Consider the following 17,672-nt stretch of genomic DNA (forward strand, 5'->3'; position numbering starts at 1 on the left):
AGGTAGGGAGGAGGTGGCAGGTGCCAGTCGCCAACTCGCCCTCTCCGGTCGCTCTTCTTCCTCTCTGTGGAGAAAAGGGTGATGTATACCACGGCTCTCGGTATCTAAAGCGTCCCTGAAATAACAGCAGCTCCTTAGCCGCACCTCACCTGTCTCTTCCCTCTACGGTTCTTGCGCGTCGCCGTAGCATCACCGTTTACCGAGCGCGTACAAAACGCCCAGTCCACTACAAAAGGTTTTTTTCCCACTGGAGAATAAAAAGTCTGTTGTCTAAATACGTAATACGCGAGCTTATGCGAGTTTTTTCTTTGATCCAGAATACGTGTTATTTTCCGGTACCTTTGTTCAGACCCTTGTAAAATCCCAAATCCTGAAATTGCGGACTGTATTAAGAAGTCCACTGTCTGAGGGACCGGCCAGTTGTCTGCACTTGGTCAAGCTACGGCTTTGAAATCAGTAGTCAGCTAAATGTAATCCCCTGTTTAAATTTACAGTGGCGAGGTGAAATGTCCAACGCAGAGCAGTCACAGTGACAGCAGGGGCTCATAATTCACACCCCCTGAAACAGAGTCCTGCAGTGGATCAATGATGAATGGAGGAGCGCTCTCTCTCTCTCTCTCTCTCTCTCTCTCTCTCTCTCTCTCTCTCTCTTTCACACACACACACGCACACACATTTAAGAAGAAAACAAATATATATAATATATACAGTATATATATTTCTTCTTAACAATAAAATAAACTTAGTGTTTCATATTCACCCCAGTGAGTCTAAATGTTTAGCACCCTATCCAGAACCAGTGCATATATTCAGACACTTTACTCAAGTAAAAACAGTAATTATATTTAAGATATTATATATATATATATTATGCATTATTAAAAAGTGATATTACAGGAACTGCCCATACAACAGCATATGGAGTAGTTGAAATTGACTTATTGCCAGCTATAACATTAAATGCTTTAACGTATTTGTCAAATAGTAGCATCAAGGGCAATTTTGCTAAATAATGAGGACCTTTACTTTAAATACAAGTACATTTTGCAGATATTATAGTTTACACTGTGGTATTACTGTTTTACTTGAGTAAATGATCTGAATATATGCACTGGTTCTGGATAGGGTTTTACAATATGGTGCTGGTTGTTCCTGCAATATTTCTTTTTAATAAAGCATCATATATTTATATATATATCAAATATAATTACATATTAAATTTATCAAATATAATGACTGTTTTTACTTGAGTAAAGGGTCTGAATATATGCACTGGTTCTGGATAGGGTTTTAAACATATGGTGCTGGGCGTTCCTGTAATATTCCTTTTTAATAATGCATCATATATTTATATATATATATATATATATATATATATCAAATATAATTACAATAATATAATTACATCAATATAATGACTGTTTTAACTTGAGTAAAGGGTCTGAATATATGCACTGGTTCTATAGGGTTTTAAACATTTAGACTCACTGGGGTGAATATGAAACAAAGTTGATTTTATTGTCAACTTCGAGTTTCCCATGTTGGATTGACTGTTTATTATAATCTTTTCTTCCCGGCTTCTTAATATTTTAAGAAGTGTACAAAAAGCTATCCTTAAAGCCTTTTTTAAATTTTTATTACTATAATTGATATCGATTTATTTATAATATCAACCATTGAATACACTAAACTGAAATGCTGTGAGGTCCTAACATCGTTTTAAAATAATGTTTTTTTAGCACCACTTAAAGTTTATATGTGCAATATAAATGTGATCATGCTAAATTATATCAAGTTTTGAAAAAGGAATATGCCCTGACGTCACTTCCGGGTTTAATCGGACAGTAGTAAAAAAAAAAAAGAAAAAAAGATTCAGGTTGCCATGAACAGCTAGCTAGCCACCAACAACTGTCAGTACACTTGGGCAAAACCATCCATGTCAAGATACAAGGACATTTTTGTAAGTCTCGTGCCGCTCCTGTGTACATACCGGGGCTCATACCGGGGCTCACCGGCCTGACAACCGACTGTGAATCGGTAAGTAGCTCTGAGGCTAACGGTGTCGCGAGCTGCCGCTAGCTGGCTGCCCCGCTAACGATGAGTGACGCTATTCTGCCTGTTCGCTGGCATTAACCTGCGATGCAGACGAGAGCAGCGACGTCTCTTCCCTTTCACTGTTATGTGTGCTCCCGTTGTGTGCGCGCATCACCGGCTAACGTTAGAGGCTAGTATCGGTGTTCACCATGTAGCCCGCATTAGCATCTTTGTGTCTGCGCTGAGGGGGTGTTGTAATTAGTCACCAATGTCCACGATCACATCGAGCCATCACTTCAACCCCGCAGTGAGATGTCAGCAGCTGCAGCAAACAGCTGAATGCATTTAACTTTCTGCTCAAATAAATGCTAATGGTTGACATGGGCGGTGACATGATGACAATCACAACTGTCTCCTTCAACGTTATAACGAACTCGGGTTGTCTTTTATCCTTGAATCAAAGTAACATCTTCTTCCCAGCTGTCTGTGTACTTTTATTTGGTTCCAGCTGCTGTATTTGATGAAGCAAGAATGATAGATTGAGTGTTCTTAAATATTTAAAGTCTGTTACTTTACATTTGCACATAATAGCTCAAACAAGAGCTACTTTAACAGAATAGGCTAACTAAGTGGTCATGACTTTGTGATTTTATGCTGTCATGTGTAGTAAGTTGTTGCACGATGTATAGCCATTTGAATGTGTTATGTGTTTATTTTTATCAAGATCCTGCTGGCACTGCGCAGTGACTAGATCAGAAGACCTTTAGAGACCCAGAGACTTCTGAATCCAGGTATGTTCATTGTTGTATATGTGCAGGGTTTCCCACAAGCAATTGGTCACTGGATGTTTATCTCTTCCATTTACTAACCCCCCAAAAATGTGCCCCCTGACATTGCATTATTCATGATTCATGACACATGATTAATAACTGTGAAGCAAGTATAGGATGTGATCAATCAATAAATCACATCTCGATATCAATTTACTGTATCTACTAAAGGACAATTTAAACATTCCCCTCATTAATTAAATAGGTCATCTTTGCTGTTTTACGGAGTGCCACTGCTCATTTTCCCTGAAGCTAATCATCCTGATATTATATTTCATTCAAATGTAAAATGTTCACAGGTTTTGCTTCTTAACTGCTTTTCTTTTTACATTTTTATGCCACCTAATTATTCTGTCTAACATGTTTTTTCTACCAGAAGATGAACGGTCTGTCCATACGAGAGCTATGCTGCCTGTTCTGCTGTCCTCCTTGCCCCAGCCGTATTGCAGCCAAACTGGCATTCCTCCCTCCAGAGCCCACATACGCCCTTCTCCCTGACTCGGATCCAAGTTCTGGAGCTGGAACTGCTTCTGGGTCCACTTCCGGGGCTGCTCAGCCTTCTCTTGGAGCCCCCGGACTGCGTTCCCGGCAGGCCGCTGGTAGTGGATCCGACAAAGGAGGAGGAACTGGTGCTGGAGGAGAAGGAGGAGGAGGAGGAGGGGGAGGGGGAGGAGGAGCAGGAGGAGGAGGAGGAGGTAGTGGTGCTGGTACTGGTGCTGGTAGTGGCAGCAGCAGCGGCGGTGGCAGCGGTGGCAGCGGCGGCAGCGGTTGGAGTGAGGGCAAGTGGAAGCTTCATCTTACAGAGAGAGCGGAGTTCCAATATTCACAGAGAGAGCTGGATCTGACTGATGTATTCCTGACCAGATCCAGCCGAGGGAACAAGGTGGGGTGCATGTACATTCGCTGTGCCCCCAATGCCAGGTGAGACACACACCACCCTCTAAACACCTTGCGACTGAAGACACACCGATCACAACCCTGTATCTGTGTTTTGTGTGTACCTTCAATAGGGCAGGTTGCTTGTTTTTTTTGTAGGAACCAAATGCAAATATATTTTTCTCAGTTAAACAATTATATCCCATGTTTTTCTATCAAATTGAGGCTCCCCTGTTCAGCACTGTTCCTTAAGCCAGCTGCCTAACTTCCTTTTTTATTCTTCTTCCTCCTTTGTCTCTCAGGTTTACAGTGTTGTTTTCACACGGCAATGCAGTAGATCTGGGCCAGATGAGCAGCTTCTACATTGGATTAGGCACACGCATCAACTGCAACATCTTTTCCTATGATTACTCAGGCTATGGGGTTAGCACTGGCAAGCCCTCTGAGAAGAACCTATATGCTGACATTGATGCTGCCTGGCATGCCCTGCGCTCCCGGTAAGCAAGGATAAACTCACAGTTACCATCCACACAGGCTTCGAAATTAGCAGCCAAAGAGTACCAGGTGCCAGTTAAAGCAGCCACTCCCATCACTGCCCATTAACTGAAAATATCATTTAGTTGGCTCTGTTATTTGCAAACGTTGTCCCTGCTGACCACGACCCCCTCTCTCTAACCATCAGCCAGTCAAATCAAAGATAAACAATGGCTCTGTATCTAAAAGACTTGTGATTGTCTGTCACATACTGTGCTCTGCATGAAGCCTCAGCATCTAAACTTCTGACAAATATCCCTCTAGTTTATCAGCTGCCAGCATGGTTAATGATTCCCAGGCTGCAATACAGGAACTTGGACCATTAAGACAATAAAAATGTGTGTTATGAAAATGAATGTACTCACACAGTCCCTGATTTTAATATACTGTATTGATGTCAAACGTGGTTGGTGATCATTTTTACATTTCACGTTTTGTCTTTGTTTTTTGTTAAATATTCTCTTTGCCGATGACATTGTCTTTGAGACTTTGTCTAATATCAACATAAAACATACTTACTGCTAACTGCACTTAATCAGTATACGGGATTGTAAACACTTGAACACTGCACACCAGTACTTCTGCACTTCTCATACTTACAGAATAAAAGTGAATCTTATTTTTATATTCTGTACTGAAACTTGTGTGTCTGTGTGTGCTTAGGTATGGCATCAGTCCTGAGAATATCATCCTGTACGGACAGAGCATCGGCACGGTGCCCACAGTAGACTTGGCATCCCGGTTTGAGTGTGCTGCTGTGGTCCTCCACTCTCCTCTCACCTCTGGAATGAGAGTGGCCTTCCCCGATACCAAGAAAACATACTGCTTTGATGCCTTCCCTAAGTAAGTCTTTTAATGTACTGTGTGTCAGTGGTATTTTCTGTGTTATTAACGCTTTAAATATATCATACATCTTTTTAAAAAAAAGGTTCCAAAGACAAAATATTATTTTGTGAATACATTTTTAATAGTCATTGGTGATTTGTGTGTAACATAGCATTATGACCTGTGGAGGTTGAATGCACTTCTTGTAAGCCACTTTAAACAAACGTGTAAAATAAATGAATAAAGTTGTGCATTATGACATCACACTATGACACCTTAAGTGTCTCTGGTTATATCAGACCAATGTGGGCAATGTTGCATATCATAAAGCATGTCTGAATTATGGTAATAATAGGTTTAGAAGATTTTATTGTTTTATTTGGATTCCCATTGGTTGTTACCTTGGCAACAACTACTTTTTTTTTGTCAGGCATTCGATTTGCTTGATTAGCCAAAAACAAAACTTCCAGTCTGGTTACTTTGTTTAGAAATGGTTTCTCAATACAATTTCTGAACAATATACTATATCAAAATGTATTCCTATGATGTTTTAACGCATTATATATAATTTTTTTTATTTCACAATGATTGTTGGTAATATAATTAGCATTTGGATGGACAGCAATAAAAAAAACACTTTCTTTTGGAATCCGTGTAATTAAATAAAGCTGAATGCATAGTCTGCTTTTTGTCAGAAGAAATTGTAATCCTTTCATGACCACCATTCCAACCAGCAGGAGTAGGTCAAAAGACAACCTTTTTGTAATATCACTGTAATGTTTCTCAAATGTTGAATGAAATGCACATCGTCCTTGTTCGTCCTTGTTGGTCAAGACTGAAAAATGACCTGGTCAGTGCATTAATAGCCTACATCATGTTTCTTTCAGCATAGAGAAAGTGTCAAAGATCCCATCTCCAGTGCTCATCATCCACGGGACAGAGGATGAGGTGATCGACTTCTCTCACGGCCTGGCTCTGTTCGAGCGCTGTCCCAAGGCAGTGGAGCCCCTCTGGGTGGAGGGAGCCGGTCACAATGACATTGAGCTTTACAGTCAGTACCTTGAGAGGCTACGGCGCTTCATCAACCAGGACCTGGCTGCACAGCATGCCTGAGAAACAACCGTTTGTATGAATGAGGCTGTGTGTGTGTGTGTGCGTGTGTGTGTGTGTGTGTGTGTGCGACTGAGCGGGAAAGTCGGCATGCCTGCAAAGTGCGCGTGAGAGATCGACCTAAAACGATTTGTGATTTTTGTCACATCTGTGTGTCTTTGAAGCAGCACACCTTTTACGTTTCTTTTCACGAGATATGTTCAAATAATTACGGTTTTTAATATCAGCAGCTGCATCCATCTGTATGGTGGAGTGTGGTGAAGCGCTATAAAACAAAAGCTGAGATCAAACCACTTCACAGATCCGTTTTTTAATGTTAGGAAATTTATGAATTGCAGCTTTGAAATGTGTCACTGACATAACTTAAGAAGTAACATTAATGTGCTTCATCCAGAAAGGCACACAGATGTCATTTTACGTGTGTGTGTGTGTGTGTGTGTGAGAGAGAGAGAAGCAGTGCTGAAAGAAATGAAGGACATCCTGATGACTTGGACATCTGCAAGTGGAGGACGCTAATTGAAACCTATCAATATTTATGTTTTTTTTTTTTTTTTTTGTGAGTGTATGTATGAAGAATACCTCCACAGCTTGACCAGTTCTCTCTCCCATGGACAAACACTGGTCGAGCATGTGCCCGCCCACTCCTCCTTCACTCCCTGTTGACCTGTTAATGGACATCCATCTGACTGCCAGGGCATTTTCCAAGTTGTTGTCCAGCTAACACTAACCTACTTTATCTGTGTGGTTTGGGGGTCCATCTCCTTCCCTTTGGTGGATATAGGACTAGTCTGGAATACTGTCATAGCTTGTATGGCTTTGGGTGTCTCGTACTCTCCTCTCTCATTTCTGGCTGAAAATATTACAGCTACCTTCCACTTTATTTCCTGGCTCTGCTGTAGCTTTGGCCTTTGCCTGTCCACAGAATTGCAGATTCCCCTCCATTGCTTTGCTACAACCAGTCCTACATATGTGTGATGAAGAATGATGGTGTGCTTGAAGTGAAACAGGGCTTTGATAGCCACACAGAGTATATCTCTTGTTTATGTGGACATTTCTTTGGCATTAAAAGAACAGCGATAGAAGTGACTGGTTTCATGTCACATTAGATCAGCTGGCTCCAACAGAAGGCTGTTGCTCTTCAGTATTTACTGATGTGTGACATTTAAAGGTTGGGCAGATTGCACTGACTTGGTAACAGCAGGATTAAGTCTGATTCCAAGGTGTGGTTTGACAGTTTGCTGAGAGTTGTATAAGAAGATTTTTGCTGATGAACTTAAAGTCTGTTACAAGTCTTGTTCCATAGCTCTCATCACACGGGTTAGTCCGCCTCTTGTTCATATGCGCATTTGTTTCTCTTGATGTAATTAATCCAAACGTGTTTGTCGTAGTGTGGGGCCATGGGTTGTTCGTTTCAGAGCCATGCGTGTCGATGTCATGTGACTAACACATCAGATCGGGTGTCAGGGCGGGACATCATGCCTAATATAGCTGTTTTTAACCTCTGTGGCCCTAAATGTACAGGAGCTCTCTTATGGGTGGCAGCACGCTTCATGTCTGACACAAGCCATATTTGAGCCTCTCACTGTTGATGTGGTGCAGGTTCCACCACACACACGCACACAAACACACACACACACACACACACACACACACACACACACCTATACATACATACATACATACATACATACACACACACACACGCACACACACCGTTGCATATTATCTCTCACAAACACACACACACACACACACACACACACACATAATATATTTACTGTTGAATACAGTATATGGACACATTTATATATATCAGATCAAGCATGACAAAAGCAGGTCTTAAGTTCAGCACTATTGTACAAAGCATCCAAAGTGTAATAAGGGTATAAACTGTAAGTTTGTGTGTCTTCATTATTATTGACTGTCTTTTACAGGCCAGCATTAAGGATACTAACATCACATTTGAGTCATCTGCCTTTTGTGTAGACCTGAAAAAGTCCAAGAACAGATTTCATGGTCGCAGGCTAGCAGCACATTTCAGATCTACACAAGACGTCTGCTGCATAGGAGACCCATCGGTTTCAGTGGTAGTAGCTGCATTCATTTTTAAGGGAACATGTATTGAACTAGCACTGATCTGATTACTCCATTGTGGGAGAATAAGTGGGTCTTGGTGAACACAGCTCGCTCCCTGTCATCACTTCAAACAGGGAATGTTTCCATTCTCATCCTGTGCTTTGTGTCTGATATTTAAATAATGGAAATCTGGTACCATCTTGGACCAGGGATCCAAGCTGATAGAAGAATTAGAGAGAGTTATCGACTCTGAAAGTAGAAGTAGTTTTTTTTTTTTTTTCCTGAACTGGTCGCGTTATCAGGGAAACCACTGGATCCACCTTTCATTCATCGGATTCAAGAAACAGGCTGGAGACTTGCCGTTTTATTATTAATGCACCACTATGGTTGACGCATATTGTATCCTCTGGCCCTGAATGTGTATTGATGGGGGTGGGGGGGTTGAACAGTAAAACTGTATGCATGTCTATTGTGTTTTGCAAGGCAAGTGATGGGGTGGGATGTTATCGCTATTATGTATTCTATGTGAGGATAAAGCTGAACTCGTGGCATTGGAACATTGGGATGTATATTTGAGTTTTTTAAATACTGATATTAACTGATGTATTGTTATGAGTTTTGTGCTAGAGTTTGAGCGGGGCAGTGTTAGGTGGGTGGAGGGCTAGACTATATTACTGGGCTGTTTATATGGTTACTGTACTTACCTATTCTCTTCTTTGTATTATGATTTGTAATTTTATGTTGCTTTTTTGAACTGAGAATATGATGTAATGAATTAATTCATGGGACTGAATCTTGACCTTTTTATGGACAACAAAATAATAAAAAAAGATCACTTATGTACAAAAATGTTACACTGACTATTGTTTATTTTATTTTATATTCGTTGCATTTTTTGTACATTGCACAAGTTAATAAGAATGGATATTTGGTAGATAGCGTATGTATAATTATGTACATAATGATTTACCATTTGGATGACATCATTTGGTACACCGGTGTAGATGGATTTTGGAGACTATAGAAAATCATACAAAGTCTCTTCCAAGATTGGCTGCAAGGATGCCGATAATGTTCAGAGTTCATACAGCTATAAACACTGGATACTTCCTGGAATTTAATAATAGTGCACGTAACGTTTTTTTTTAATTCACACAATGTTAAGGCAAATGTACTATCTCTTATCTACAGTTACAGTTTGTTGACACATTAGACATACTTCATGCATAAGCATAAGTGCAAGTGGATCCTGCTCGGTAACAGTGTTTAATGGGAGTGTCTGCCCTCTGCTGGCTGTCTACTGTCACAGTCTTATTCCTAAAACATGTTACGACATTCCAGCAGTTTATGCAGAAAATGTGAATTAAGCGCTTATCACTTTGTGTGCGTTCTCGCTGTCGCAGGTTGTGTCGATCCAAGATAACGACGGCCAAGACACCAGCAAACTCAGCTTGCTGAGCTCAGCTGTTCACCGGCCAAGGAAATAAACATGGCTTCAGCAGGCCGCCTCCATATGGCTCAGTCCACGAGATCCTCGCCGCAATATTGCATTTGTCAGCAGAGAATGAATGTGCTCCAAATAAATAATGTGCTGTTACTTCTCTGCCAATGCAGTCAGTCATCCGAGGAGTTCACCATGTTTGGCCTGGTTCAGACATCCAAAAAGCATCGTATGGCTGACCTGCATCCTGCAGAGAGAGGGCACTAACACAGGAGATCGATCTCTACTGTGAGAGAACCCGTTTGTGCACAATGTTGTAAATTTAACAGAAAGATATGCTGTGTGTGAAATGGGCCGAGTGCCACTGCGGAGATGCTTTTGGGAGCCCGTCTAGACCGGGATCAATGTACAGGGTCCTAATAGGACGGTGTGCCGCATTAGTTCCTCACAGGATTTGTTTGTCACAGCCCTCTCTCTGCCACTGGCTACACCTGTTGGTACCTGCAAACGAAGAGGAAGCAGCATGAGGAGAGCACTAATCCTTTTATTACGTAAAATAGCACCATAATGTGAAAATACAAAACTAAATAAAAGGTATTATTGGCTAAATTTACTTATAAACTTTTACTTTTTAAAGTTTGAAAAGGAAAGGCACTCATGCTGAATGGCTCCAAGTATAGATGCATTAATATGCTATTTTAACTACTTTCCATACTGCAGGGTAGTATAATCTCTGGAAAATACATCATATTTTATGTTCTAATCATATGTGAATCAGATTATGTCAAGTAACTACAGCTCTTAAAAATGAGAGCTGTAGTTCAAGCAAAGTACAGTGAGTATAAAGTCAAATCCTGAGGTGTACTTTCCAAAATTGAGAAAGGAGTACATTCTTGAAATAATAATTTCTACATTCATAACCTAATCTTTAAGGATGTAAGTGGAGTTATTATTATTATTAAAACTGGTGCAAAGCTTGTCAACATGTAACAATGTAAACACATATTTCCTATTGTGTGTGTTCATCACTTATCTCTCAACAATACTGTCATAAACCTGCAAAACGACTCTCTTAATGTTTTATCTGATCTGAAAGTAATGGTTTTGAACGCCTCCAGAACTGGTTTGAGCCTTCTCACTTTCTTTCCCACGGGACGAGTTGTTACTCTATTCATGTCCATGTGTCTACTCACTCTCTGTGTTGTACAGACAACTCGCTCAGTTGCTCCTCCAGGGCGATGATCCTCAGCCCCATGTACCCGGACGCCAACAGGAGCAGCACCGTCCTGCAAACACAAACACAGCGTGTATAATGACCAGCCAGGCCCTCAGTGCCATGCACCTTCACTCTGTGCAGAATGAATCAATAACTGAGCAGACGGTCTACGATGGGTACATATACGCTGACGTCCTAACAATAAGATACCGGTAAATTGCATCAGTGACCACTGAGTGATAACATTTCTAAAACCGCATCTCGAGATTATATTTTTCCCCTGAGAGCTTTCAGCCCATCCAGAAAGTCAACATACCACAATGTGCCTCTGCTCATGCACAACGTTGCATAAAATGTGCACAATATGTGGGTCCTGTAAAGTATTCTACACAAAGCAGGAGACGTTTTTTAGTCTTTGAAAGTCCTGAAGGAGAAACGGTGTCTCGTTCCTACGCAGTCATCTTCCAACCTTCTTCCATTAACCTTCTCACACAGTAAACCTGTGCGTAGGCAGCGGCACAGAAGTGCACGGGGGTGGAGGAAGTATTCAGATTCAAAAACATAAAAATACTTTATCACAACTAAAAGTCCTGCAATCAAAGTTTTCCGTACATAAATATTATCAGCTAAATTGACTTAGTATTAAAAGTGACACTATGCTAGTGTTATATTATAATTAGGTCAAAAGTGTACTGGTGTACAGTCCTTGAGTACATGTACTGAACTGTGTGAAATAATGAAACTCACAGCATCATGTAGACGTAGAAGAGAGTGCTGAGATTCCTCAATTCTCTGAGCAAGAAGAGCGGTGAGACCCTCTCAGTGATTCTCCAAATCCAGGATACAGCTGGTTGAAAGAAAAATCTGCTTGTTATTCGTGAATGTCTCTTTTCTCTATGCCTTATGTGTAACTTGACTATATATTACAGTGTGCATGTCTATTTGTGACCTCTTCACACACCTTGGTTGTCTCCGTCTGTGTTTTGAATGGTGGAATTGCGTCTCGTAGGGGCTGGAAAGGCATAAATATACATATTGTATTCAGGAAAGAACATTTTCAATGTTATTATCCTAAACAGTAACGTGTAATTAAAAAAGACAGAATTTAACAAGTGATGATTACTCCATTCCCACTTCTCTCCTCGCCGTCCCATCTGTTTCTCACCTTCACTGGACATCTGAGGAAAGCTGTTGTCAAGATAAATGCCGTTCCCTTTGCCGAGGTCACGGTCTCCACAGTCCTCCAAACTGGAATAACTGGAGTGCTGCAGACAATGACATTGACGCTAAAGGTTAAAGTCTCTGTTCTCTCATATTCGCCCAACTATAACCTGGTTTCTTTGAGTTGGACGAGCAGCAAACACACCACGTCATGATCAGCTTCATTCTCTGCCGAGGACACGTGAGGGCTGCTGTTGACGGCCGTCTCCTGTTTCAGACAAACACAGAAACACACGCGTGAAGCACGAGTTCAGACTGATGCGTGTGTGTTGGTGCAGATCAGTTGAGCACCCACCTGCACATGTGAGCAGACCGTTTGGAGGAGTTTATAACACAGCTCGCGGTGCCTCAAAGACACAAACGTGTGCTGAAAGGAGAGAGAAGAAGCAGCAGAAAGGAGAACGGAGAACGTGTTAATCCTGGAGCGAGACAATCTGTGTGTTATTAGGACGTTTCGCTGCACAAACGTTGAATTCCCCTGGTTTGAAATTCCTTTCATTAATTGGGAGTTAATACTAGAACCCAATGACACATTTGAGTCAAGATGAAGTATTATTAATTAGTAATAGTTATTAGTTATTATTACTAGTATTATTGTTTGATTTAATCGGGACATGGTATTGTACAAATACACATAATACAGCAAAATACATACAAAACAATACAGCACATGAATACATTATTTATTTTCAGTTATGTGGTATGGGAGTTTAGCAACAGAGAAACACATCTGTTTACAGGAGGGTTTACAATGACAATGCCCCATGGATGTGTTAGCCAGAGGTCATATGTCACTGAGCACCCTTGGAGTCTTATTAGGTGGGTTTTCTATTTTAATATTCACTATCCAGAATGTTAACTGCATAATGATATTGTTCATCTGTAATGCAAAGATGCAGTAATGTCGAGAGATTGTAACTTTAATCAATAAAATATATATTTCTAAAGTGTGTCTTCTGACCTTCTCTCCATCAGCAGTTTGAATAGACAACATAGATAAAGTAGAGTTATGTTTCTTCACCCCCTGGACGCTGGACGCAGGAATCACCACCTGCAATATGTGGACACAATACTATGATTCTTGTATCTATCTTACAAATTTCCCCATGGGGATGAATAAAGTATCTATCTATCTATCTATCTATCTATCTATCTATCTATCTATCTATCTATCTATCTATCTATCTATCTATCTATCTATCTATCTATCTATCTATCTATCTATCTATCTATCTATCTATCTATCTATCTATCTATCTATCTATCTATCTATCTATCTATCTATCTATCTAAAAGACGCCTTAAAGACGACATACAGTCATATTTCACTTGTCCTCAATGTGACCTCAAACATGAAAGACCAAATGTAAAGAACCAGCGGTTATTTTGAAAGTGAATTCCCAGTCCAGCTTGTTGACTGCTCCTGGGACACTTAAAAGAATGTTCTGCCAAATGTTATTGTACCTACACAATTAAACATATTGGTGTAATTGGGCTGAAATGTGAGAAAACCCAAGTAGTGCCACCACTGTTGTGACATTTCCGTGATTTCACATGTGTGACTAATGCGTCACCGTTTTGTATCAGAGTGCGTTACCTTGGTGTCTTTGAGCAGCACTGACGAGTGGAAACACACAAAGTTCTCAGAAACAAAGAGCTTTCCGTGATACGGTACCTCCTTCTGCAAGGCACAGGTAAACGCTACAGCGCGCACACACACAGACACACACAGACACACACACACACACACACACACACACACACACACACACACACACACACACACACACACACACACACACACACACACACACACTCTCTCTAAAGTATTAGGCAGCACTTAATCAAACAGCAGGGACAAAGTGAGAAAAGGTCACAGCGTGAAGTCATTTCCATAATCAATATCAAGAAATAAGTAACAGACTCTCAACTCACTGTGTGTGAGGTTCTCCCCGACAGGAATATCTTGGAACAGTTTGTGGAAGGTTCTGCTGTGCTTTAGGAAGCTCTGTAGTGAAAAGATAGCGTTGAACAATACTTAATATGTATCTGGTAATTTCTTCTTAAATAATAAATGGTAAATGGACTGTACTTTCCCAGTCTTCCGACATGTCATTCATACGTCGATAGGAGGGGCTATATGCAAGGTGCCACCCATCAGGACTAGATAATCATTCACACTCCACTGGCACAGCCTGTGGGAGCAATCTGGGGTTAAGTTTCTTGCCCAAGAACACATCGACATGGACTAGTGGAGCTGGGGATCGAACCGCCGGTCCTTTGATTGAAGGACAACGCTGCTCACCACTGAGCCGCAGTTAACATATATTTACCGTAAATATGAACATTTAAGGATCACAATTTAAGTTAAAAAAACAACATACAACACTATTTAAAAAGTCACAAGATCTTTACATCCATTGAATTAATAATATAATAAAATGGTACAATTCAAAGCGTTCGTCAGTGTTCTTTGTCGCCGGCGTCAGAAGGGTTTGTCGCTCACAGACGGCACTCTCTGGTTTATTGTTCAACAGTGTTGTAACAAGTGGTTCAGGTTTGGTGTTTGTTATCTGAAATAATTGACTTAAAAGAAAAATGATGTTTTGTTGTCTACTTACAGCAGAACTTGTGAACACAATACTGAGGGGAGCTGCTGATTCAGGTGATAACCAGGCTCATCACTACGAGAGATCTTCATACCGTCACATTGTTCCTACATTGTTATTTGATGCATTGCACAGATTACATCCACTTCAATTCTCCTTGTGTTGCAGGGAACAGGGAGTGGCATGACCTTATTCCCCTTTTGTAAGTCGCTTTGGATAAAAGCATCAGCTAAATGACATGTAATGTAATGTAATGTAATGTACGACGTGAAGCAGTCTTACATTTTTATGGATGAGCCCATCTGAACGCTTAATGTTCTCCTCTGCTATGGTCTGCTTCCTGGGGACACCAAAGATAACACATCTGTACTTTGTCTAGATAGAAGTGTGATATTTTAGTTTGAGTTGTATTCCATGTGTAGTGTTGAAGGCAGAGTGTACTTGGCGGACATGCTGGAGGTGAGGCTGTGATTTAGCTCCTGGATCTCCAGCCGGGCATCGTCCAGACTGGGACATTCTCCAGGTTTCTTAATGCTAAACCTGCTGCTGCTTCTTCTGCTGTCAAGGACTCCGACTCTGTCCAGACAGCTGTCCAAAGAGAGCAGTAGATAAATGCCAGACTTACGATCCAGCTTTTATATGACGCACACAGATGGGACAGATATTATATATATATATATATATATATATATATATATATATATATATATATATATATATATATATATATATATATACTATAACAACAGCAAGTTAAAAAAAACCAATATAACAAGATACATGTATTTCTCTCGGGTGGGAAAATCAGTAAATGTTGCTGGTGGTAAACATTTCATTATCTTTCTGATTCTCCACAGGGATTAATGTTCATCTCAAGGCTCAGTTTCAGAAGTTCCTCTATGTGGGAGCAAAAGTTAAACATGTATTGACTCTGCTTTGGCTAATTGTCAGGTTGTTAGACCTGTGGTGAGTCTGCTGTCTCCAGGCAACACAAAGGATGCCTGGAGAGAGGGTTTCACGTTAAAAAAACAGCTGCTACGATTATGGAGTTTGAGGGAGACACATGGATGCTGTTTTTAAAAGATAATGTTTAAAATATGCAATAATTAAAGTAATTTCAACAATATATCAGGTAATATGTGAAAAGTGCAAGAAACAATTATATATATCAATACTTACATAGAGCTGTCCAGGGAGAATCTCCTTGATCTCACAGTCATGATGGAAAATAAACACTTCCAACTCATACACATGCACACTCACGCGCTGTCACACAGGCAGTGAACGTCTACAACATTTACTTTTTGAGTGATTCTTTGGCTTGACTTCCTAGAAGTAACTCTGAAACAAGTAAGTAAGAAGCAGGTATACACAAAACATTATGGCAGCCTACTTTTAGGATTGGCTTGGTATTGTTCAGTCAACCAATCAGCTCTGAGGGGGAGTTTTTGTTACTCATACTAAACCAATCAGTGATTGCAGGAAGAAAGGCCCCACAGTGTGCAGGGCCTCTGCTCCTCATGGCGATAGTTGCTATGGGTGTTACTACCTTCACCTTTTGGCACAGACACACACGCCTAAAAACATGTGCACGCAATGTGACACAGGTATGCAGAGATAGTGATCCTCACAGTCTGCACGGATTGAGATCAAAGGATGATTAATACCCAGAGATGCAACCAAAACCCAACTTTTACCATACGCCACATAGGAAATGTTATATTTCTATTTCTTAAAGACAATATATAACATATTCAAAAATAAATGTATGCTTTTGTGTATGATATCATTTGAACCAAAACGCTTCGACACACTGATTTGTTCCACTCGTGTACACACACACAGTACTTTCTTGTAAAACAAAACAGAGCTACAGTAACATAAACGCAGCACTTTGGCTGCATGTCACAAGTTCAGACTTCAAATATTGTGGACAATAATCTCTCAATCAGTCTGTGCCACCTCGGCCTCCACGTCTTACTGCTCTGAGGAGGAACTAGATTGTGTGAGCTGCGTAATTGGATGTAATGGAAAGTGAGTCTCATTTCCTTATGTACTAATTGTGGCCAACTCTGATAGAAGAGAGACATTTTCCATCAATATGATTATACTGTTTAGTAAATGCTTTTGTCAGTAATGTATTAATTGTGTTGCAGACAGTGAAGGTCTGAAGATTTAGTTTTAAAAGTTGTTTCACAAAGTTTGGGTGTTATACATTTTGTACCAACGATATTTCATATTTTGACTCTTATATTAATTATTTGTATTTACTGCACACTCATCTTTTAGCACTGTTTTAAATCAATGAATCACAGCAAGATGTTGACATGTTGACATGTCAGTGATTTCAATTGGACAGAGTTTTACATTTTTAATGTTGGCACTATCCACAAAATGTGTTTTAATTCAAACATTGTGTGTGTTATCACAAGTTTGATTTACATTTGCAATATGCTTGAAGAAATGTGCCATCTTTTCAGTTTCTACTGATGTAATGTAAGAAATAATTTTATGATAATGTTTTATAAACAATATATAACATCCCTGCAGAGCTCGTGTCAATTCTTCAGTGGTGATTTTAGTATTGCATTGTATGGCTGAAGTGTACCAATGCCAGTATGTTCACATTATCTATTTTTCTCATCCGGTGTTTGCTATGAGCAATAGCAGTTCAGGGTCACGCTGACCTTCGTGACTTTGCATGCGGTATTCTCACCATGTGAGAATGAAAGATAACTTAACAGCATTAAACTTCCTTGTAGGTGTAAAGTCACCGAACCTGTCTCATCTCAAGAAGGAAACACTGCAAGTCAGAGTTATGACAGCATTCAAACAACCGTAAATAAATTGTCGTGTGATGGACAGAGCAATGCATTCCACACATATTTTCTTGTATTGCA

At 40.3% G+C, this 17,672-nt stretch overlaps 2 protein-coding genes across 4 annotated transcripts; one reads left to right on the forward strand and one right to left on the reverse strand.

Moving 5' to 3' along the window:
• The first annotated feature begins 1,846 nt into the window (after positions 1 to 1,846).
• Positions 1,847 to 9,139, forward strand: LOC117746137 (alpha/beta hydrolase domain-containing protein 17A-like). 2 transcript variants are annotated; one of them, XM_034555010.1, is made up of 6 exons: positions 1,847 to 2,037; positions 2,759 to 2,825; positions 3,241 to 3,785; positions 4,043 to 4,237; positions 4,938 to 5,117; positions 5,987 to 9,139. In XM_034555010.1, the coding sequence occupies exons 3-6, from the start codon at positions 3,244 to 3,246 to the stop codon at positions 6,210 to 6,212; spliced, it is 1,143 nt and encodes a 380-aa protein (XP_034410901.1). In that variant the 5' UTR covers positions 1,847 to 2,037; positions 2,759 to 2,825; positions 3,241 to 3,243; the 3' UTR covers positions 6,213 to 9,139. The 2 variants fall into 2 exon arrangements, with proteins under 2 accessions (XP_034410901.1, XP_034410902.1); XM_034555011.1 differs by having other exon boundaries at positions 3,244 to 3,785.
• On the reverse strand, positions 9,137 to 16,137 carry LOC117746138 (GRAM domain-containing protein 2B-like). 2 transcript variants are annotated; one of them, XM_034555015.1, is made up of 13 exons: positions 15,952 to 16,137; positions 15,223 to 15,360; positions 15,055 to 15,112; positions 14,099 to 14,171; positions 13,761 to 13,864; positions 13,125 to 13,214; positions 12,459 to 12,530; positions 12,309 to 12,371; positions 12,108 to 12,207; positions 11,904 to 11,954; positions 11,690 to 11,789; positions 10,920 to 11,012; positions 9,137 to 10,227 (listed from the first exon to the last, which is right to left on the reverse strand). In XM_034555015.1, the coding sequence occupies exons 1-13, from the start codon at positions 16,023 to 16,025 to the stop codon at positions 10,212 to 10,214; spliced, it is 1,032 nt and encodes a 343-aa protein (XP_034410906.1). In that variant the 5' UTR covers positions 16,026 to 16,137; the 3' UTR covers positions 9,137 to 10,211. The 2 variants fall into 2 exon arrangements, with proteins under 2 accessions (XP_034410906.1, XP_034410903.1); XM_034555012.1 differs by having other exon boundaries at positions 15,214 to 15,360.
• Positions 16,138 to 17,672: the final 1,535 nt, after the last annotated feature.

This window comes from Cyclopterus lumpus, chromosome 17, assembly GCF_009769545.1.
Source record: "Cyclopterus lumpus isolate fCycLum1 chromosome 17, fCycLum1.pri, whole genome shotgun sequence".
Lineage (NCBI taxonomy): Eukaryota > Metazoa > Chordata > Actinopteri > Perciformes > Cyclopteridae > Cyclopterus > Cyclopterus lumpus.